At 38.3% G+C, this 22801-nt stretch overlaps 2 protein-coding genes across 8 annotated transcripts in view; one reads left to right on the forward strand and one right to left on the reverse strand.

Annotated features, from left to right (window-relative positions):
- The first annotated feature begins 199 nt into the window (after positions 1-199).
- Positions 200-19261, forward strand: LOC106980041 (cytochrome c oxidase subunit 6C). Its single transcript, XM_015078012.3, has 4 exons — positions 200-319; positions 1339-1465; positions 9132-9260; positions 19142-19261. The coding sequence occupies exons 2-3, from the start codon at positions 1352-1354 to the stop codon at positions 9243-9245; spliced, it is 228 nt and encodes a 75-aa protein (XP_014933498.1). The 5' UTR covers positions 200-319; positions 1339-1351; the 3' UTR covers positions 9246-9260; positions 19142-19261.
- Positions 19262-20022: 761 nt separating this feature from the next.
- VPS13B (vacuolar protein sorting 13 homolog B) overlaps positions 20023-22801 on the reverse strand; it is a 794855-nt gene continuing 792076 nt past the window's right edge. For 6 of the 7 annotated variants that reach the window (XM_053208413.1, XM_053208414.1, XM_053208412.1 and 3 more), the window contains exon 62: positions 20023-21604. In XM_053208413.1, coding sequence (XP_053064388.1) covers positions 21356-21604 — 249 coding nt within the window. In that variant the 3' untranslated portion in view covers positions 20023-21355. The remainder of the gene's footprint in view (positions 21605-22801) is intronic. The other variant, XM_053208416.1, reaches the window with a different exon arrangement.

A 22801-nucleotide genomic window follows, 5' to 3' on the forward strand; every position in this document is an offset into this window, starting at 1 on the left:
TTTTAAAATATTCACATATTAACTATCTTTGTATTCTCTAATAAATTCATACCAACTATGTATATGAGTAAGAATAAAATCTCCAATTTATTAAGAAAACCAACTCAGAAGGTCAGGTCTTTAGTCTAACGTCTCACAGGGAAGAAATGAACCATACCCTTGAACTTCAGCCGTGAGCGGCTGGAGGAGCGCTGGAGGTCTTTTGAACTCTTCCGGCTACCGTCGCTGGGTCCTCTCCGCTGCTTCTGCGCCTGCGCTCAGCTGTACCGCCGTCCATTTCTGTTTCAGGAAGGACGTTGGGTTTAAGGTTGGTGTTGAGGTGAGTGTTGTCGTCTGAGCTCTCATAACTGCCGCATCCCGCTGCCTGCTCTCGCTCTGCCCTGGAATTGAGTTGGCCTGCATCTCTGCGGTCAGGAGCTTCTAACTTCTCGCTGGCTCGACCCCTGCACGCACCCGCCGCGGCCTCTGGAGGGTCGCGGGGGCTGACCGCCAGCGCCCCCGGGGGCCGACTGGGCTGCAGGGGTCTGGAGGAGGCAGCTGGGCTTCGAAGGCGGCCGGCCCGGACCTGGTCTCTGCTGTGGTTTTTCCTCCAGTTAGTGTGACCTTGGTTAGGTCATTTCATTTGGCCCCAGCGTTTTCACCTGTGCAAAGGGAGCGGCGGTTTCTTCCTCAGGCGGTCTTGAGGCTAAGGGGCTACGTAGGGGAAACAGCCAGCTGCGTCGGCGCGAGGTTGGTGCTCGCTGCGTGGTAACGTTGGTGATTCCACTCTCGTGAAGCTGGAAAAGGGTTGCCGTGCCTGGTGGAACGGGGAGGGGGGGGTGGAAGGTGGGCATCCGTCAGCCTCCCAGCGCCCCGGCCGCCTTGGCGGAAGGTCTGGGGCCGCGCCGCGGTCACTGGGTGGGCCCTGGAGGTCACGGCTGGGCTCCTGCCCGAGTTTAAATCTTTCACCGCGTGACCTTGGAAAAGTCTCCTTCGTGTGCCCCAGTTTTGTCGTCAAAGAAGTGGGAATTATGAGCTGATAGTTCGCACGAGAGTAAACGTTCTAAATGCGTTTGCACTTGTCAGTCTAGAGCCACTGCTTGTCTTTCCTGGGGTCGAGATAATTTTGTTTGTAGTTTATACTCCCTGCTTTCTGTTGTTGGGCCGCAATGATCTGGTTTGTTTAGGGTCGTCGTTCAGCGTGCGACCATGAAGCAGACTAAACTTTTAAACACCTTAGGCTTTGTGGGAGGGATCATGCCTGTGCCCCTCTTGGTATTAAAGTGCGTTATTGTAAGGATCCCTTAGATATCTTTTTATGTTCTCAGAGTTGTTTTTATTATTATTTTATCTTTGAAGGAGAATAATTACCATGACTTCCGGTGCTTTGGCGAAACCTCAGATGCGAGGCCTTCTGGCCAAGCGCCTGCGATTTCATATTGTCGGAGCGTTCGCTGTTTCCCTGGGGGTTGCAGCTTTCTATAAGGTTTGTATGTTTGATTTCTACTTTGTGCCTATGGTCCAGAAAATGTGTTTTAAATTTGAAAATGTATTTTATTTTCATAAGTAGTTCTGAGGCTTTTAAAGAAACTCCCTCTTTAATGTGCTCCCTTCCCCTTTCCTCCCCTTACCTCAGTGCGGCAGGAAAATACCTCATATTCTCTAGATAGCTTGTTCTTCAACTTTAAAGGAAGCAGTATTAGTTTTTAAGGGCTGCCAGACAAAGTACAACAAATTGGGTGGCTTAAACAAATTTATTTAGTGTTCTGGGGGTTGGAGATCCAAGATCAGTGTGACCGCAAGGTGGATTTCTTTTGAAGCCTCTCTCCTTGGCTTGTAGGTGGGTTTCTCCCTTTGTCTTCACATGGTTCTCTGTGCTACTGTGTTTTTGTTTGAATTTCCTCTTGCAAGGATGCTAGTCATACTGGATTGGGACTCACAAACCTCGTTTTAATTTACCTCTTTAAAGACCCATCTCTAAATCTGGTTACATTCTGAGGTATTAGAGGTTTAAGATTCCAACGCATGAGTTTTGGAAGACACAGTTCAGTCCATAACACAAGGATATAATTTTATTAAAGCAGAGGGATGTCAGGAAGGCAGTAGTTCTGTTTGGTAAGTAACCTTAATGGATTTGTTGCCATAGAACTGCATTTTAACGCTCTGTCTCCTGTGAATTTTAACATTATGCCCTTTGGGTTTTTCTAAATAATTTTTTCGTATTGTGGTAGAATACACAAAATGTAGCCATTTTTATGTGTACAATTCAGTGGTAATAAATACATTTATAATGTGGTATGACCATTGCTACCATTCACCTCCATAACTGTTTCATCTTGTAAAACTGAAACTGTACCCATTTGACAGTAAACCCATCCCTTCCCCACTCCCAGCCCATGGAACAGTTCTGCTTTCTGTGTCTTAATTTGACTGCTCTAGGTACCTCATGTAAATGGAATCCTACATTATTTTGTCTTTTTGTAACTGGCTTATTTCACTTAGCATAATATCCTCAAGTTTCATCCTTGTCATAGCGTGTGTCAGAATTTCCTTTCTTTTTAAGGCCGAATAACATTCTATGGTATGTTGGTACCACAGTTTGCTTATTCATTCACCTTTGATGGACACTTGGGTTGCTTCCATGTTTTAGCTATTGTGAATAATGCTTCTATGAACATGGGTTACAGGTATCTCTTTGAGACCCTGCTTTTAATTTTTTTCAGTATATATCCAGAAGTGGAATTGATAGATCATTTGGTAATTCTGTGTGTAATTTTTTAAGCAACCACCATGCTGTTTTCTGTGGCACCATCTTACGTTTTACATCCTGCTAGCTTTGCTGTTATCTAACGAGTTTTTTTTCTGTGTGGAGTTTTTAGGGTTTTCTACATACATCATCTGTAGACAGATGATTATGCTTCTTCCTTTCTCATTTGGATGCCTTTTATTTCTCTTTCTTGCCTAATTGTTCTGCCTAGAACTTAGAGTACTGTGTTGAATAGAAGTACAACAGTGGACATCTTATGGGTTATGTGGAGGTAATTTCATTCTGTTCCTAGATGGGGTGTTCTTTTTTTCATCATGAAAGGGTATTGACTTTGTCAAATGCGTTGTCTGCATTGAGATTATTGTGGTTTTTTTCTCTTTTATTCTTTTAATGTGTATTACATTGATTTTGTATGTTGAACCATCCATGCATTCCAGGAATACACCTCACTTGGTAATGGCGTACAGTCTTTTTAATATGCTGTTGAATTCAATTTGCTAGTATTGTGTCAAGGATCTTTGCATCAGTGTTCGTGGAGGATATTGGCCTGTAGTTTTCTGTGTTTTGTCTAGCTTTGGTATCAGTATAATGCTGGTCTCATAAAGTGAGTTAGTGTTCCTCTACTTCAGTTGCTTGGAAAGATTTCAGAAGGACTGGTATTCTTTAGGTTTTTTTTTTTGTAGAATTGACCAGTGAAGTCATCAGGTCCAGGCTTTTCTTTGTTGGGAGATTTTTGATTACTGATTCAATATCCTTAATAGTTATAGTTCTATTCAGATTTTTTCTTTCTTTGTAATTTAGTCTTGGTAGGTTTTGTGTTTATAGGAATTTATCCATTTCATATAGGTTATCCAGTCTGTTGGTATACAGTCGTTCATACTATTCTCTTATTATCCTTTTTATTTCTGTAGAATCTGTAGTATTCATTTCTGATGTTACCAATTTGAATCTTCCCTCTTTTTTTCTTTGCCCATCTTGCTAAAGGATTGTCAATTTTATTTATGGTTTTGAAGAACCAGTTTTTTGGCCTCGTTGATTTTTCTTTTTTGTTTTCCTAGTCTCTGTTTTGTTGATCTCTGCTCTAATCTTTATTATTTCCTTCCTTCTAGCTTTTGGTTTATTTTGTTCTTTTTCCTAGTTCCGTAAGTTATAATGTTAGGTTGTTGATTTGAGATCTCTTGTTTTTTAATATGTGTGTTTATAGCTAAAAATTTTCCCCCCTTAGCTCTGCTTTCACTGTATCCCATAAGTTTTGGTGTGTTGTGCTTTCATTTGTCTCTAAATATTTTCTAATTTCATTCCTGATTTCTTCTTTGATCCATTGGTTGTTTAAATGTTTGTTGCTTAAACTTTATAGTTTTGTGAATTTTCCAGTTTTCCTTCTGTTACTGATTTTAATTTCATCCCATTGTGATCAGAGAACATACTTTGTATATCTATCTTTTTAAATCTGTTGACACTTAATTTGTGGCCTGTTTAGTCTATCCTGGAAAATATCCCATGTGAAATTGAGAAGAATGTGTTGTCTGTTGTTGGGTGGAGTATTCTTTGTATAGGTGTTAGATCGGGTTGGTTTCATGAGTTAAGTCCTCTGTTTCCTTACTTAGGTCTGGTTTTATCTATTATTGAGATTGGGCTATTAGAGTCTTAACTGTTATTGGAGAAATATTTTTCTCTTCATTTCTGTCAGTGTTTGCTTTATATGTTTTGCTGGTGTTACTGGGTGAGTAAATGTTTCTAATTGCTATAAGTTCTTGCCTTATTGAAACTTTTATGAATAAATAAAGTCCTTTGTCTCTTGTAATTTTTTTGATTTGAAGTCTACCTTGTCTGATATTAGTATAGCCACTCTCTTTGGTTACTGTTGACATAGGACATCTTTTTTCACCCTTTCCTTTTCAATCTATTTGTGTCTTTGGATCTGAAATGAGTCTGTTGTAGATAGCATATATAGTTGGGTCATTTTTTTTTTACGTTTACTCATTTTTGAGAGACAGCGGGAGCAGGGGAGGGGCAGAGAGAGAGGGAGACACAGAACATGAAGCAGGCTTTAGGCTCTGACTTGTCAGCACAGAGCCCAACGTGGGGTTTGAACCCATGGTTTGTGAGATCATGGCCTGAGCTGAAGGTGGATGCTTAACTGACTGAGCCACCCATGCACACCTAGTTGGGTCATTTTTAATCCATTCTGCAATTTCTCTGAGAATTGTATATGTAGAAGGCTTTGAATGTCCTAGTCTTTAATGTCTGGCTCTGAAAAAGAGAAAAATGAAGGGGCGGGGGGAAAGGTGCTCTATCCTTTTAGGTTCCCTAGAAATTGCTCAGGTGAAAAAGAGTCTTGCGGGGGCGGGGTGGGGGCAACAACAGTGGCCACCTGCCTGTTGTATGCCTTCAAGAGATCCAAAGTTTCAGGAAAGTTACACTAGACACATTGTGCTAGTGCAGTTGTATAGGTTGGGAGAGATTCCTGGTGTTTCCTATGCCACCTTTTTCCCAACATACTCTTTATGCTTTATATTTCTCTAAGTCTCCACATTACATTTACAACTTTTTTCTATAAAAATGTTTATGGTATTACATGTGTTTATGACCATGTGTCATAGTGGCCCATGAGAGAATTAAAGCTTTGCAACGCTTTGTACTTAATAATTTTAGTGTTTAGTTCTAGTATTTTTTAGTATATTGTGAGCCTCATTAGAGCAGGGTGCTTTTTTTTGTTTACAGTGGCACCCCATTGTCAGTTGGCTGACCCACAAATAGATGCTTAAAAGTATCTGTTGAAAAAGATGTAGTATCTAAAATTCAGTACAGTGGTAGATTGTATAGAGTTCCAGGTGCTTCGGAGTATACTAAGTGTATATACCTCTAAATATGTGTCTTTAAAGAAGTTAGAGTCAAGTTGGGGGAGGTGAAAAAATTAGGTATTCTTGCAAGACAGTAACAATGAAAGAACATTTCATTTCCCAGAGCTGTTCTGGAGCAGCTTATATACAGTTTGGAAGAATAAAGGTGGGAGAGAAAGGACCCTGTCCTCCATGTACTCGGGATCTGTACTCTGATAGTTGATTGATGTCTTTGTTTCAGTGGGAGAGGAGGATATTGTGGGTCACACTGTGGATCATAGCTCTTTGAAAGAGAAGGTAGAATTTGTGCCTTGAAAGGGTGAATTTGAAGTGCTAAGGGGAGGGAGAACAGCTTGAGGAAAAGCACTAAGAGGTCTTTGCTTTGGGCCCCTTTGAAGAGACAAGCACAAAAAAGTAAATAAACTCTTTGCTCCATGAGATCTTTTCTACCTGGCATATAGTGGGCATGAAATAAATGTGGGAAAAGCATGGATGGATGAGTAAATGAAGTGGGGGTAAGGAGAGAAATTTGGGGGACTCATTTCTTCACTCTCAGTGTCCTAATTGTTACTATCAAACTTGAGGCCTTTGTAACTTGTGTGGATTCTTGCCGCTTTGAACCTTGGCTTCTAGAATAGATCTGTTTGGGGTGCATGGGTGGCTCAGTTGATTAAGTGTCTGATGCTTGGTTTCGGCTCAGGTCATGATCTCACAGTTTGAGCCCCATGTCGGGCTCCACACTGTTAGTGCTTGGAATTCTCTCCCTCTCTCTCTCACCCTCAACTGCTTGCATTGCTTGCTGTCTCTCAAAATAAGTAAATAAACTTAAAGAAAAAAAAACCCAGAATAGATCTGTTGTGTCATTGGGTTCCTGAATGCCCAGTGTGCAGTGGCTTTCAAATTTTTGCTCTGTAGTAAATATATTAACTACTGGCTGCAATCTTCTAAATTGGTTTCATTGCTTACTAATGGATCAAGGATGATTTGCTGAAACTTAGTTTTGATTTTAAGATACTTTCTGATTAGTCCTTTCTGCCTTTTCATCCTCTTTCCAGCAGTCCTACTACACCCTGTTCTCCAGCCCTTTGTAAGTAGTTGCTGTTACCCAATTCTGCTTTCTCCCATGAGTTTGTATACAACAGTAATGTCTTCATCTCATAATGAGATGGATAAATAAACTGGCAAATTCCAGTTTATCCTCAAGATTCTCAAATGTTCCTTTATAGAATTGCAGCCTATTCCTCCAGATGCGTTGGTTGTGCTTTGCTAGGTTCTCAGTCACTTGGTACCAGACTGTTTTTTACAGTATTGGGCACATTGTATTTTTTTTTTTTTAATTTTTTTTTAATGTTTATTTATTTTTGACAGAGAGAGAGAGAGACGTAGCATGAGCAGGGGAGGGGCAGAGAGAGAGGGAGACACAGAATCTGAGGCAATCTCCAGGCTCCGAGCTGTCAGCACAGAGCCTGACGTGGGGCTTGAACTCACAGACCGCCAGATCATGACCTGAGCCAAAGTCAGACGCTCAACCGACTGAGCCACCCAGGTGCCCCTAGGCACATTGTATTTTAAATAGTACTTGCTTTAGGTTGTGTCTCTTCTACTAAATTAAGAGCTGGGACCATGGCAGACCCATGGTCCATCTATTCTGAATGAAAAGTTTTAAAGTTTGCTTGGTAGATTAGTCAGTGTTTGTGTACAGTTAGTGTTTGATTGGATGGAAAGTTCCCAAAGCACTGAGGAATCCAAATTCTTATTAAAGAATTAAGGCAGGTGTAAACTTGATTCTCTTGGTAGATGCTCGCTTCCTTCATTTCCCCTGTCCAGTTAGTGTAGATTGCTTTGTTCATTTGGCCTTCATTCTTAGTTTGACTTATACTCAACAATTTTAATCAGCTTTTATGCTTTTTACATGAAGTTGCCCACCAGTAAATCATTTTTGGTTAAGTTAATCTGCTAAGCCAAAATTCATGAATATGGGTTAGATTTTGAGACAAGACTTATCCTGAAGGGATTTTCCCCTGTAGGTAGAGCAATTACTGTTATATAAATTAGGCTTGTTCTAAATTTTCAGGTATTAGCTTGTTTTGTGTAAGGCCTCAGATATAGATTTTATGGCTTTCAAGTAACTCATGGTGTAGTGGATCTAAATTAATAGTTTTTTTTTTTGACTACCAGATTTTTGACCTAAAAAGAGTCTAGTTCAAGTGTAACAAAACAAAACAATTTAGGTAGAGCTGTAACACCCATTTGCTGTTATTTTTTGGGTTCACTGAGCCTTTTACTTTATTTTTGTCTGCCTTAGTGTACAATGTTTTTATTTTTATTTATACATTAAAAAAATTTTTTTTTAATGTTTATTTTTGAGAGAGAAAGACAGAGTGTGAGCAGGGGAGGGGTAGAGAGAGAGGGAGACACAGAATCTGAAGGAGGCTCCAGGCTCTGAGGTGTCAGCACAGAGCCTGATGCGGGACTTGAACTCACCAGCCATGCCATCACGACCTGAGCCAAAGTTGGACGCTCAACCACCTGAGCCACCCATGTGCCCCTAGCATACCATGTTTTTAAAAGGAAAAATTTTTTTTTTGTTCTAACAAGAAATGCTCAGTTATCTTCTGGGTAATGGGCTAGCATTCAGAGGGTTGCATTGGGGCTCCTGCCTCTTGGTCTCCCTGGAAGAAAGTGGTTGGGAATTTAGATAGGAGGTGAGGCAGTCAAACTTGTCAAGTAAAGGGCTCTTACCATATTCATACCAAGTGTCGTGATTCTGTGTATGTCTGCAATACCTTAATGGATGTAGTTTGGCACTTGACGAATTTTTACTGGTTTTTTTTATGCAGGATGGGATTTGATTTTGTATTATATAACCCATGCATTGAAATCCACTAGGTAGTGTTTTGTGGAAAATAAAACCTTTGCCAAATGAAAGACCTGGGTTTGAATCCTGGCTGACCCATCTACCAACTAGTGCTTCTTCCTAGACTTTAATCAGGTTACTTAAATTCTGAGTTCCAATACCTCATCTGTAAAACAGTTCAATATCTATTCTAAGGGCTTAAATGATGTTGAAGTGTAAATTACCTGGAACTGTTGTTACCAGATAGAAAGCTTCTTGTGCCTTTTAGAGGCAGGTGGGTACTGAATTGATCTGACTCCTTTGAAATTAATGTAATTTAAATTGAACCAGAATATTTTAGCATGTGTCAGCTGTGGGGATATTTGGGTTTTGCTGGAGGGAAGGCAGCTGTCTTCTCCCTAAAACCTTTTAGCTTTCTGGGTATCTTCATTTGGCTCTTACCAGTGTACACACTCACACCCAACAAAAGGAGTAATCTGTCCCCAAGCAAGGAAGGCCCCTCTTGCTGAGTAGTTTCCATGAGGCTCTTCCTTTCCATCTGTGTCAGTGCTTCCAACCTTTGTCTTAGGAAATACAGAGTTCAAGTTAAAGGTGAACGAACACAAACATTATGATTTGTGTTGTCTTTGGATATTGTTTCTAATGATTTAAAAAATAAGCCCTAATGGGATATGTTACTTTTTAGTTTGCTGTGGCCGAACCAAGAAAGAAGGCGTATGCAGATTTCTACAGAAATTATGATTCCATGAAAGATTTTGAGGAGATGAAGAAGGCTGGTATCTTTCAGAGTGCAAAGTGATTTTGGAATGTAAAGGTAATATAGCTGTTTGAAGTTACTGTTTAAAATTTTTTAAAAATTGTGGTAAAATACAGATTGTTAAGTACCTTCACATTGTTGTACAACCAATCTCCAGAACTCTTCATCTTGCACAATTACCCATTGAACTACTCTCCATTCCCCCCATTCCTTGGCAACCACCACTCTACTTACTGTCTCTGAATTTGACCACTCTAGGTACTTTATTTAAGTGGAAACATACAGTATTTGTCTTTTTGTGATTGGCTTATTTTACTTAATATAATGTCCTCAAAATTCATCTGTTTTGGTATGTGTCGGAATTTCTTTCCTCTTTAAGGCTAAATAACATCCCATGGTATGTATATACCACATTTTGCTTTTTCATTCACCTTTGGTGGACATTTGGATTGCTTCCACCTTCTGATGATTGTAAATAATGTTGCTGTGATGTATGTAAATATCCCTTTAAATTCCCTCTTTTTGATACTTTGGAGTAGGTACCCAGAAGTAGAATTGTTGGATCATATAGTAGTTCTATCTTTATTGTAAGGAACCACTATACCGTTTAATATGGCAGCTGCACCATTTTATACTCAGTCGACAGTGCAGGAGGGTTTCAGTTTCACTACATACCTTGCCAGTACTTGTTTTCTGTTCCCCGCCGCCCCCCCCCACCCTCCAATAGCCATCCTAATGGATGTGGGGTGGTACTGGATTTTGATTTTCATGTTTATTTCCCTAATGGTTAATGATGTTGAGCATCTTTTCTCATGCTTGTTGACCATTTGTATGTCCTCTTTGTAGAAATGGCTAATCAGGTTCTTCCCCCATTTTAATCAGATTGGGGTTTATTGTTGAGTTGTAGTTCTTCAAACTCTTGTCAGATACATGATTTGAAAGTATTTTCTCCCATTCTAAAGATTGCTTTTCACTTTGTTGATTGCGTTCTTTGCACAGACATTTAAAATTTTGATGGGGTCTAATTTATGTAATTTTTATTTTTGTTGCCTGTGCTTTTGGTGTCCTATCCAAGAAATCTGCCAAATCCAATGTCATGAAGCTTCTGTTATGTTTTCTTTTTTTATTTAAAAAAAAATTTTTTTTTTTTTTTTTTTTTTTTTTTACTGTTTATTCATTTTTGAGAGACAGAGTGCAAGTAGGGTGGGGCAGAGAGAGAGGGAGACAGAATCCAAAGCAGGCTCCAGGCTCTGAGCTGTCAGGACAGAGCCCAGTGCAGGGCTTGAACCCATGAACTGCAAGATCATGACCTGAACCAAAGTCGGACACTTAACCGACTGAGCCACGCAGGTGCCCCTGTCATGTTTTCTTATAAGTTCCAGTGTCTTGAAGCTTCTCTAATGTTTTCTTACAGGTTTTATAGTTTTAGCTTTTACCTTTAGGTCTTTGATTCATTTGAGTTAATTTTGAGATAAGAGATTCAAAAAGGGTCCAACTTCTTTATTTTTTGTGACTATCCAGTTTCCCAATAGTGTTTGTTGAGAAGACGGTCCTTTCCCAAGTGGATGGTCTTGGTACCTTTGTTGGTAATTTTTGGACTGTATATGTCAGGGTTTATTTTAGGCTCTGTTCTGTTGCATTGGTTTATATTTACGTTAGTACCACACTATTTTAATTACTGTAGTTTTATAGTAAGTTTTGAAATTAGAGATTGTTTTTTGGTTATTCAGGGTCCCTTTATAGTCTCTCTGAATTTTAGGGTGGATTTTTCTACTTCTGCAAAAATGCTGTTGAGGTAGGGATTGCATTACATATGTAGCTCACTTTGGACATCTTAGCAATTATAAGTATTCCACTTCATGAACATGAGATGCCTTTCCATTTATTTGTATCTGTAATTTTTTTTCAGCAGTGTTTTGTAGTTTCAGTGTATAGGTCTTTTGCATTTTTGGTTAAGTATTCCTGTGTATTTTATTTTTTTGGATGCTTTTGTAATTGGAATTGTTTTCTTAATGTTTTTATGATTATTCATTGTTAGTAGATAGAAACACAACTGACTGTTGTGTGTTGATTTTGTATCCTGCAACTTTGCTCAGTTAGTTTATTCTAAGTATCTTTTTCTTTTTCTTTTTTTTTTTTCCCTGTGGAATCTTTAGGGTTTTCTACATATAAGACCAGGTCATCTGCAAACAGATAGTTTTACTTTTTCCTTATCAATTTGGATGTCTTCTTTCTTTTCTCTTGCTTACTTGGTTTGGCTAGCCCTTCCAGTTTTTTACTGAATAGAAGTGGTAAGAATAGGCATCCTTATCTTTTTCTTGATCTTAGAGAAAAAGCTTTCAGGCTTTGACCAGTTAAGTATGATATTAGCTGTGGCCTTTCCATATATGGCTTTTATTATGTTGTGGTAGTTTGTATTTGTTCCTGATTTATTATTTGTTTCCCTGTACTGTTAATTTTCATTTGCATGACTTGTTTTGTAAGTGGAAGTATGTACCTCTTAAAACCTTTCACTTGTTTTACCCATCTCCCTATTACCCTCCCCCCTTACATCTGCTTCTGTGTGTTTGTTTCCTGACTTGCTTCCCTTAGCATAATATCCTGTAGATTCATTCATGTTGTTGCAGTTGGCAAGATCTCATTCTGTTTTATGGCTGAGTAAGAAGTGTGTGTGTGTGTGTGTGTACACCCAGTAGTGGAATTACTGGATCATATGGTAATTCAATTTTTAACTTTTTGAAAAATCTCTGTACTATTTTCCACAGTGGTTGCACCAATTTACATTCCCACCAGCAGTGTACCAGAGTTTTCTTTTCTCCACATCCTTGCTAACACTTGTTATCCCCTGGTTTTTTGATACTAGCATTCTGACTGGTGTGAAGTGATATCTCATTGTGGTTTTGTTTTGCATTTCCCTAATGATTAGTGATACTGAACATCTTTTATCTGTTGGCCTTGTATGTCTTTGGAAAAAATGTTCAGGTCTTCTGTCTATTTTTAATTGGATTATTTGGGGGTTTTTTGGTGTTGAATTGTACACGTTTTTTGTATGCTTTGGATATTAACCCCTTATCAGATACTTAGTGTACAGATACCTTCTTCCATTCAGTAGGTTGCCTTTTCATTTTGTTGATTCTTTCTTTTGCTGTGCAAAAGCTTTGTATTTTGGTATAGTCCAAATAGTTTATTTTCGGTTTTGTTTCCCTTCTCTGAGGAGACATGTCCATAAATATGTTGCTAAGGCTGACATCAAAGAGATTACTTTCTAATGCTTTCTTCTAGGAATTTTATGGTTTCAGGTCTCACATTTAGGTCTTTAATCCATTTTGAATTTATTTTTGTGTATGGTATAAGAAAGTGGTCCAGTTTTCCCAGCACCATTTATTGAAGAGATTGTGTTTTCCCCCATATGTTCTTGCCTCCTTTGTCATGTAGATTAATTGACCATATAAGTGTGGATTTATTTCTGGGCTCTACTCTGTTCCATTGATCTGTGTGTCAGTTTTTGTGCCAGTACTATACTGTTTTGATTACTGTTGCTGTGTAAGATATTTTGAAATTTGGAATTGGTAACTCTAGCTTTGTTCTTTCTCAAGATTGCTTTGGTTATTCAGGGTCTTTGTGGTTCCACATACATTTTACGATTATTTGTTCTAGTTCTGTGAAAAATGCTCTTGGAATTTTGATAGAGATTACATTGAATCTCTAGACTGCTTTGGGCAGTATGGACATTTTAACAATGTTTATTAAGTCTTGAATCCATTAGTATGGTATATCTTTCCATTCAATTTCTTTCATCAGTGTCTTAGTTTTTAGAGTGTAGGTCTTTCACCTCCTTGGTTAGATTTATTACTAGGTATTTTGTTGAGTGTATTTATCATGAAAAGGTATCAGATTTTTCAGTTGAGTTTTCTCCATTCAGATGATGTGTGGTTTTTGTTTACTTCTGTGGTATATTACATTGATTGTAGTGTGTTGAATCATCAAGAATAAATTCCACTTCCTCATGTTGTAAAATCCTTCTAATGAGTTGTTGAATTCTGTTTGCTAGTATTTTGTTAAGGGTTTTGCATCTATATTCATCAGGGATATTCTGTAGTTTTCTTGTATTATATATTTGTCTGGCTTTGGTGTTGGGGTAATGCTGGCCTTCTAGAATGTTTTATATTTAATGAAATTATCAATCATGTTTTCACAAGAGGAAACATAGGAAATGGTTAGGAAAACATAGTAGGGGGCAGTCTCCCCACCCAGAAATGTTTAAGATGTTAAAACAACCTCTTCCTCCTCCTCCTCCTCCTCCTCCTCCTCCTCCTCATCTTCTTTTGGGAAGGAGCTTGAGGAGGATTGGTGTAAATTCTTTAAGGGTTTGATAGAATTCACCTGTGAAGCCATCTGATTCTGGATTTTTCTTTATTAGAAGGTCCTTACTAGTTATAGGTCTGTTTAATATTACCTGTTTCTTCCTGATTTATATTTTAGGAATTAATCTGTTTCATGTAAGTTGTCTAATTTGTCAACGGAGTTGTTTATAGCATTGTTTTACAATCCTTTTTATTTCTGTGAAATCAGTTGTAATGTTCCCTTTCATTTCTGTTTTTAGTTATCTGGGTCTTCTCCCGTTTTTTTTTTCTTAGCCTAAAGGTTTGCCAGTATTGTTGATCTTTGCAAATAACTGGCTTTTGATTTTGTTGATTTATCTATATTATTGTAATTTTTACTCTTTCCTTTCTAGCCTTGAGTTTAGTTTTTCTAGGTTTTTAAGGTGTTAAACTTAGGTCGTTGATTTGAAATCTTTCAAGATTTTCCTTGTGATCTCTTTGACCCATTGGTTGTTAAAAAGAACACGTTTAGGTGTGCGTGGGTGGCTCAGTCGGTTGAGTGTCCGACTTCAGCTTACGTCTGACTTCGGCTCAGGTCATGATCTCACAGTTCGTGAGTTCGAGCCCCGCGTTGGGCTCTGTGCTGACAGCTGAGAGCCTGGAGCCTGCTTCTGATTCTGTGTCTCCCTCTCTCCCTGCCCCTAACCCACTTGCCCTCTGTCTCTCTCAAAAATAAATAAACATTGAAAAAAAAAATTAAAAAAAAGAACATGTTTAATTTCAGCATTTTTGTGGGGTTTTTTTATTTTCCTTCTTGGATTCATTTCTAGTTTCAGTCCATTGTGATCAGAAAAGACAGTTTGTATAATTTCAGCCTTTTAAATCTATTAAGTCTTGTTTTGTGGTTTAACATATGGTCTATCCTGGACAGTGTCTGCACTTGAGAAAATTGTGTTTTGTGGTGGTGTTAGGTAGCATGTTCTGTTCTGTACCTGTCAGGTCCACCTGGTGTGTAGTGTTGTTCAAGTCCTCTTGTCTTAATAATCTTGTGTCTAGTTCTTTAGCCATTACAGTAGTTCCCATTTATCCATGGTTTTACTTTCGGCCATTTCAGTTACCTGTGGTTAACTGTGGTCCTTTAGATGATCCTGCTCCTGAAATATTGTCAGAAGGTCAGTAGTAGCTTAATGCTACGCCACAGTTCCTATGTCATTCATCTCCCTTTACCTCATCTGGTAGGTGTTTTATCATCTTAGATCACAAGAAGGATGAGTATGGTACAGTAAGATATTTTGAGAGAGACCACAGTTAAATAAATTTTTTTACAGTCTACTGTTAACAATTAGGAAAGTCCTATTTTAGTCTCTTACTGTGCTTAATTTATAATTTAAACTGTCATAGGGATGTATATGTAGGAAAAAGCATAGTATGTACAGGTTTCAGTACTATCCATGTTTTCAGGCATCCACTGCAGGTTTTAGAATGTAGCCAGTGGAGGTCTTGGAATGTGTCCCCAGTGGATAAGGGGCGGGGACTACTGTACTGAAAGTGGGATATTACATTACTATGGAGCTGTTTCTCCCATCAACCTGTTAGTGTTTTGCTTTATATATTTGAAAGGTCTGGTGTTTGGTGCATATGTAATTGTTCTGTCTTCTTGGTAAATTGACCCTTCTTTATATAATGTTTTTGTCCCTTGTAACTTTTGACTTAAAGTTTTGTGTGATGATAGTACAGCCACTCTTGTTCTCTTGATTATTATTTTGTATGGAATATCTTTTTGTATCCTTTCACTTTAGAACTGTGTGGTGTCCTTAGATTTAAAGTAAATCTCCTGTAGACAGCATATAATTGGATCCTGTTTTTTATTTATTCTGCCACTCTGTGTCATTTGGGAAGTTTAAACCATTTATATTTAGGATGATTACCGATAGGGAAAGACTTTTGCCATTTTATTGTTTCTGTAGAACAGCTTTTTTGTCCTTCCTTTCCTCTCAATGCTTTTGCATTTAGTTTTTTTTTGTTTTTTTGTTTTTTTTTTCTTTGTAGTGACATGTTTTGATTCCCTTTTCGTTTTCCTTTTGTGTAAATTCTATAGATATTTTCTTTGTGGTTACCTTTGGTATTTTCTAGGACATGCTAAAATTACAGTAATCTGGGGCACCTGAGTGGCTCAGTCAGCTAAGATTCAGGTTATTGATTTTGGCTCAGGTCATCATCTCACAGTTCATGGGTTTGAGCCTTGTGTTGGGTTCTGTGCGGGCAGTGTGGAGCCTGCTTGGGATTTTCTCTCTTCTTCCCTCTCTGCCACTCCCTTGCTCATGCATGCTTTTGGTCTTTCTCTCAAAATAAATAAATAAAATTTTTTTTTTAATGTTTATTTTTGAGAGCGAGAGACCGAGACAGAGTGCAAGTGGGAGGGGGAAGAGCGACAGAAGCAGGCTCCATCCAGGCTCTAAGCTGTCAGCACAGAGCCTGATGCGGGGCTCGAACCCACCCACAGCCATGAGATACTGACCCGAGTCAAAGTCGGACGCTTAACCGAATGAGCCACTCAGGCACCCCAGTAAATATATTTGAAAAAAAAAAAATGACAACCATCTACTTCAGACTGATAGTTTCAATCGCAAATAAAAATTTTACTCTTTAACAACTCTCCTCCCCCACTTTATTAGTCACAAATTATATATAGCATACTCGTTAACATAGATTTATAGTTTTTTAATGCTTTTTGTTTTTTAAATCCTACAAACTTAAGAGTTCTGAAACAATTACAGTGATGCTGGTTTATATTTGTCTATATATTTACCTTTACCAGAGAACTTTATATTTTCACATGGCTTCAAGTTACTCTTTAGTATACTTTTGTTTCAACTTGGAGAACTCCCATTGCAAGTCTAGTGAGGAACTCCAGATACTTTAGCTTTTTTATCGAGGAGTGTCTTAATTTCATCCTCATTTTTGAAGGACAGTTTTGCTAGATACTGTTTTTTGGTTGACTTTTTTGTGAGCACTTTAAATATATCATCTGACAACCTTCTGACCTGCAAGGTTTCTGCTGAAAAATCCACTGATAATCTTACAGAGGTGATGTAGGTGATGAATCGATTTTCTCTTGCTGCTTTTAAGATCCATTGTCTTTGGATTTGAGAGCGTGATTATAGCGTCTTGATGTGGGCTTCTTTGAATTTATCCTCCTTCCAAGTAACTTCTTGTGTTTGTATATTAATTTCTTGCCTCAAATTTGGGAAGTTTTTGGCCATTATTTCTATAAATAAGCCTTTTGCTCTTTGCTTTTCTGGGAGTTCCATAATGTATATATTGATGTTTGTGATGCTGTCCCACAGGTCCCGTAAGCTTTGTTCATTTTCTTTCCTTTGTGCTCCTCCCAGACTCAATAATTCAAATGAACTTTCTTCAAGTTTGCTGATTCTTTTGTCTGAGTCTGCTGTTAAACCCCTTAGAGATTTTTTTCAGTTCAGTTACTGTGTTTTTGTGGACCATAATTTTGATTTTTTTAAACAATTTTTCTGTTGATATTTTGTTTGTATATCATTTTCCTGATTTCATTTAGTTGTCCAGGTTCTCCTTTAGCTCATTGAGCAGTATTTAAGACTGTTGTTTTAAAGTCTTTTTAGTTAGAGGCTTGTATTTCTTTAGTGTCAGTTTTTGAAAATTTATTTTGTCTTTTGAATAGACCATATTTCCCTTTCTTTGTATGTCTTTTGTTGATATTAGGTTATTTGAATAATAGCCACTCCCTCCCCATCTTTGTGGATTACCTCCATGCAGGGGAAGATCTTCACTAAACAACCCGGCATAAAGGCTCAGGGTTGTCTCACTTTTTCTGGAGATACATCTTTCTTGAGTGTGTGTGTGTACGCATGCATTTTTGTTCCAGTTCTTGTATATACTCAGTTGCTTTTTAAGTGTTAATTTCTCTAAGAGTCTCATCCTGTTTCCTGTATAGAGCGTTAGCTGTTCTGTTTTATTCCTCTGCCCATAGTCTCTTGCCCATAGGTGCCTGTGAGCCTGAAGGTCCTCTGTAGCTCTTGTGTCCTGGGACCCACCACAACTTTCAGTAGCTTGCAGTCTGATATCTCAAGTGTGCCACACAGTTCCGGTGTTCTGAGATAGGCAAGTTAGAGAAAAGTCCCTTGGGAAGCTCTCAAACAAGTCAGAATGTTGTAAGCGATTTTTATTCTTTATCATCTGTCCTGAGGGAAGAGCCAGGAATTGTCAGTTTCCTCCTGAGCACATTGTGCTGCACCAAGGATGGGGTGGGGCAAGAGCAAGGAAAAGAAGTCCATGATATTTCCTGCCGTTTTGTGTGTTTTTCTTGTTTTATTAGTGTTGGTTGCTGTAGCTAATTTTTAAGTTTATTTTTTGAGAGAGAGTGAGTGGGGGAAGGGCAGTGAGAGAGGAGAGAATTCAGTGTAGAGCCCTTCACAGGGCTTGATTTCACAAACTGGGAGATCATGACCTGAGCTGAAATCAAGAGTCTGACACTTACTCAGCTGAGCGACCCAGGCACCCCTGGAGTTATTTATCTTAAAGGAACTATCTGAAATCAGTTGGATGTATGTATGAAGTATCTACCATATAACTTACGATAGAAAAAATAAGAAGAACTTTATTTCTAAAGGTTGGAAAATTGATAAGGAATTATGATTTTTCTCATACTATGGACTATATTGTGTCCATTAGAAATGCTATTCACAAAGTAACATGAGATTACTATATAATAGAAAATATTTTATATAAAGGGTATGCTTTTTTTTTTTTTTTTTTTTAAGTTTGAGACACAGTGTGAGTGGGAGAGGGGCAGAGAGAGATGGGGAGAAAGAGAATCACAAGCAGGCTCCACAGTGTCAGCGCACAGCCTGATGCAGGGCCGAAACTCACCAACTGTGAGATCATGACCTGAGCTGAAACCAAGAGTTGGATGCTTAACTGTGCCGTTCAGGTGCTCCAAGGGTGTTTTATGTTTAGTAAAAATTACACAGGGAAGAAAAAAGACTGAAGGTAAAAATAAAAAGATCAAGAAAATATTAATGGTTCTGTATTGCATCTTAAGTGCTGGTTTTCTTATAACTTTGACATTTTCACAGTTACCACAGTGCGTATGCATTTCATAATCAGATGTTAACAGGCTAATTTTTAAATACTTGTTAGTTTAACCTTTTTTTTTTTTTTTTTTTTTTTTTTTAAATGAGAAGCTGATTGTGTTTAAAAACCAGTAAGAAAAAAAGATTTGGAGACAAAGATAGAAATACTCTTTAGAACAGACTGGCTGCTGCTTTTCAGAACAGTATATGGATGTGAGAAGGGAATGGAGGAGAGTGGACTTGAGAGGGAGGAAAAAGGCAGAATTTGGTGAATGGAAAGAAGTCAGAGTAAGGTGTCATATACCCAAAACTGGTTAGGATGGTCAGGGACCTTGGCAGAGAGTGAACCTGGAGCCCAGGCTGCCTGAAATGGTTTTCTCCTGGGCAAAAGGTGAGTGAGCCAAGTGTAGGCTCCAGTAGCAGGAGTAGACCTTATGTGACCTTAAGGGTGGTGAGGTGTTAGCAGAGAATGCTTGTCATTAACTAAGCCACTGTGTTTTTTCCACAGAATTTCTTTGGGTTGAGTTCCGTGGAAGTTTGTCACTGACCTGTGTTCCAGAAGTATGAAACATGAATATTGGGTCATGGAATAGTTTGTCTTGATAAATAAACTAACAGATACTGTGGACAGTAAGTCTTTGCTCATTTATTCTTACTGATACTTCAGTGTGCTTGCATCAGAATTAAGAGATTTTAACTGTGTGTATTTATGAACCTTAGGAAGATAACTTGATTTCAAGATTTCTTAACGGTTTCATTGTTTTAGGATATTTTTTATTGCTTTGAGGTTAATTTCACTGAAATACTGCTAGGTGCCTTTCTTGGTCCTGTGTCATGAATTAAGGAGGTCTATAGGAGTCTACAAAGCTACTGTTCTTTGTGCTCTTAGAAGGGACAGAGAACGGTTTTTGTAAGATATGTCCTTGGGCTTCATTGTCACTGTTTGGTAGCCCTGCTGGATTAATTGCCAGATGTAATAGATAATTAAAATATAAAGGTTCTTTTACTCACTGTTAAAGAGCTATCAGTATGTATATGTAAGTTGGAATATAGATCTAGTCCAAAAAAGTTGTATTAGGGTAATTAATGTCTGTTAATAAGAGTGTGGGAACTTTTTTTTTGTGGTGGTCGGGGGGTGACTTAGGACCTTTCTCCTCTATATTAATTATTAATGCTTTTTTTGTGATCAAAGTAATACAGAGAATTTTAAAAATCAAGTTTATTTTAGCCTAAGCTAGTTTTACCACTGATTGGCACTTTATTAGGATAACAAAAACTGTTTCTTAACCATTTTAACTCCCACAGAATTCTTGGGTCCTAATGTGAGCCATATTAAACCCAGGAATTGGTGAAAACCTGCATTTGAAAAACACCTGGTGACAGTACACATTTGTGTGTGGTCAGTAATTCAAGGATTCCTTTTATTTTCAACAATTTATATAACAGTTCTTAGAAGTAGTATGCCAAAATGACCATAAAAGATACAATAATTAATACATATTTACATTCTTAAAAATAGTTACTCTTGAGGTTGACAAAGCTGTCACTATCCCAAATGAGTGTGACACAACAAACTAGTGGAAGAATCAGTTTTTCGAATTCAGGCTGAATTGTTCATTAATAGTCTCACTTTCCAGAAACAACTACATAGTGACTTCTCGTGCCCCATGACATGTGAGATTTAATTAAAAATTAGTGGGCATTTGAAATTGAATTTTTAGCATCTCACAGTTGTATGTAACAGTTTGTAGACCCAATTTGGATATAGTCAGTAAAAATGTTTTAATCAGAGTGAGATTTTTACTATTAAAGATGATATCTGGTAACCCAGAGTCTTGATAAAAATCCATCCTTAAATGCAGAAATAATATCAGTCACTGGGAATATTTTTGTATTGGATCAATTCAGAATAAACTATTTGGACTGGTTCATTGGTAAGGTTAAGTAACATTGGGGTTCTTGACTCCCCTCCAGTATCCCAGGGCAGTATGAATATCCTGTTAAAACCCTTCCAGAAGAGAGTGTCAAAGGGAATACCTAGTTGTCTGAGCACTCTGGGTGCTCTGTTTTCATTGACGGACATTGGATTTACTCTAAGCTGGTTTGCTAAAACGAATTGGAGAGACATTTTTTCCACAGTGTAGCTGGACAGTCATGAGAATGTCTTGTAAATTTCAGTAAAATGCAGACTTTAAAGTAGGAACATACATAGCAGGTTTCACTTAAAGAAGAGCATCACATTTAAGTAATAAATTTAACAAGTTAAACAATAAAATCCTAAGCACTTAAAGATTCCAAACATTTGCAGACGAGAGTATTAGGCCAAGATAGTGTTTTAGCCTAGAAACAGATGCGGTTGGGAATGAAGTTGTAACCAGTCTCTCCATTCTAAGGCCTGACCACATTTTGTGTTAGAGCAGAGAGTTAAAAGATCTTAATTATAGTAAACAATTTAGCAAATACTATTAGAGAGCAAAAGGGAATACATGTGTGATGAGATGACAACAGAGACTTTTAATCATATGTCTCCAAATGGGAAAGGAACACATTTTTTATTTACTGCATTTTAGTTTTAGGGAAAGGAATTAATTTTAGAAGAGGCTGAAAAACTACCTATAATTAAAGTATTGGCCTTGTGTTCATCTTAGATACTATCAGAACTAGTTACGTTTCTTTTTCAAAAATAAATTGTACAAGCAGGGATCAACACCTCAGAGGGTACTCAGGGGAACCCTTTTCTCAGGGCTTTATTTTTTACCATGTTAAATTTACTAATGAAGACTTGAGCAAAATGTGGGTCGGCCATATAATGGTATGTTTTCACCGTGGAGGGGAGAGGTTCCACAGCCACCACTGGGCATGCTGTCTGCACGGAAGAGCAGCTGGGGGCCAGGTGGCAGGATGTCTTTGTGATGTAGTCCACAAGTCTATTGTACTGTTGTTCTGACAGTCTCTCTCGGGCTCCATCCACCTAGGATCCAAAAATAAAGTCTTGAGTTGCCAAATTTTCATAATGGGACTCCCATGACCAAAGTATTCCTTCTGTTTTTGACTCCTACATCTGTGCATTATGCTTTGAGGTCCTCTAATAAAGCCATTTTTATCCAACTCTGTGTTTTTTATTTTTCCTCTGAGCTGTGGCAGTGATAACACTGCGCTTTCAGCAGTACAAACGAAGCTCTGCATGGGACTGTTAGGACAACCTCCTTTGAATACGCGTTTGGTGTTGTGTGAAATTCCCATGTTTGAAGTTGATGATTTGGTAACATTTTACTCATTAACTGTTAAACATCTGTCACTGCTCTTTACTAACCAGCTCAGGAACAAAGAAGAGTGTCTTTCCTCTGCATGAATCAACATTAAACTTGCATCCTGAAATAAAAGTTCTGTTTGCCTGTCTCCTTAAACCTCTAAAGTTTGACAGAAAAAATTCTGGAGAAGAGCACCTCTTTCAAACCAGTGGCTTTGGACAGAGCATTAAAAAAATAAATACCTTTTGAACTGTAACATTTTCTGTTTTTATAAACACTAGGATTTAAAGCCAGAGGTGGGGGGGGGAGTGGTGGTGGGGGAAACTGGGCAGAGGAAGGGGAAATTTTTATGGAAAAAAAGGGAGGATGCAAAGTACATTTATGGTTCATAAAAGTCTGGCTCATCTTCAGTGGAACTCAAACAGGAGAACTGAGATATACTACCTAAGTTCTTAAGTGAGATTTTCTGAGAAAGCACCCATCAAAGGCAATTGGATCTATAAATTCTTCCCACCCTGAGCTTTTGTAGCTATCTGGGGTGTAGATCACGTGGACTGGGACGTTTCCAGTATAAACTACTGATCTGTGGGAATCAGGTAGCCACTGGCCTTTTCGGTGGTTCTGTACCTACCAAATGTTGGCAAGATCACTCCGGGTAAGAATTAACAAGGGCTTTTGAGTCCTCAAAGTAGTAGTAATGTAAAGAATTTCTGTGTTTCTGTGTAGGGCACAGAAACAGTGCAGCCAAGGGTGTCTTAAAAGCTGTACAAAGCCAGTAGACAGACGGTAAGGAGTAAGGGCCTGCCAGAAAAATAAGTAGGGCATCCGTTAGAGTTCGGATCTCCTATTTTGAAGCTTGGGAAAGAAAATAAAGGCCCCCAAAGTTTCACTGACAGATGAAAGCTGTGTACCACCAG

This window comes from Acinonyx jubatus, chromosome F2 (assembly GCF_027475565.1).
Source record: "Acinonyx jubatus isolate Ajub_Pintada_27869175 chromosome F2, VMU_Ajub_asm_v1.0, whole genome shotgun sequence".
In the NCBI taxonomy this organism is placed as follows: domain Eukaryota; kingdom Metazoa; phylum Chordata; class Mammalia; order Carnivora; family Felidae; genus Acinonyx; species Acinonyx jubatus.

Bases quoted from the DNA above. Each gene is read 5' to 3' on its own strand.
- LOC106980041 (XM_015078012.3), top strand. From the start codon at position 1,352: ATGACTTCCGGTGCTTTGGCGAAACCTCAGATGCGAGGCCTTCTGGCC. The intron at 1,466-9,131 runs GTTTGTATGTTT...GTTACTTTTTAG, and splicing joins GGGTTGCAGCTTTCTATAAG to TTTGCTGTGGCCGAACCAAG.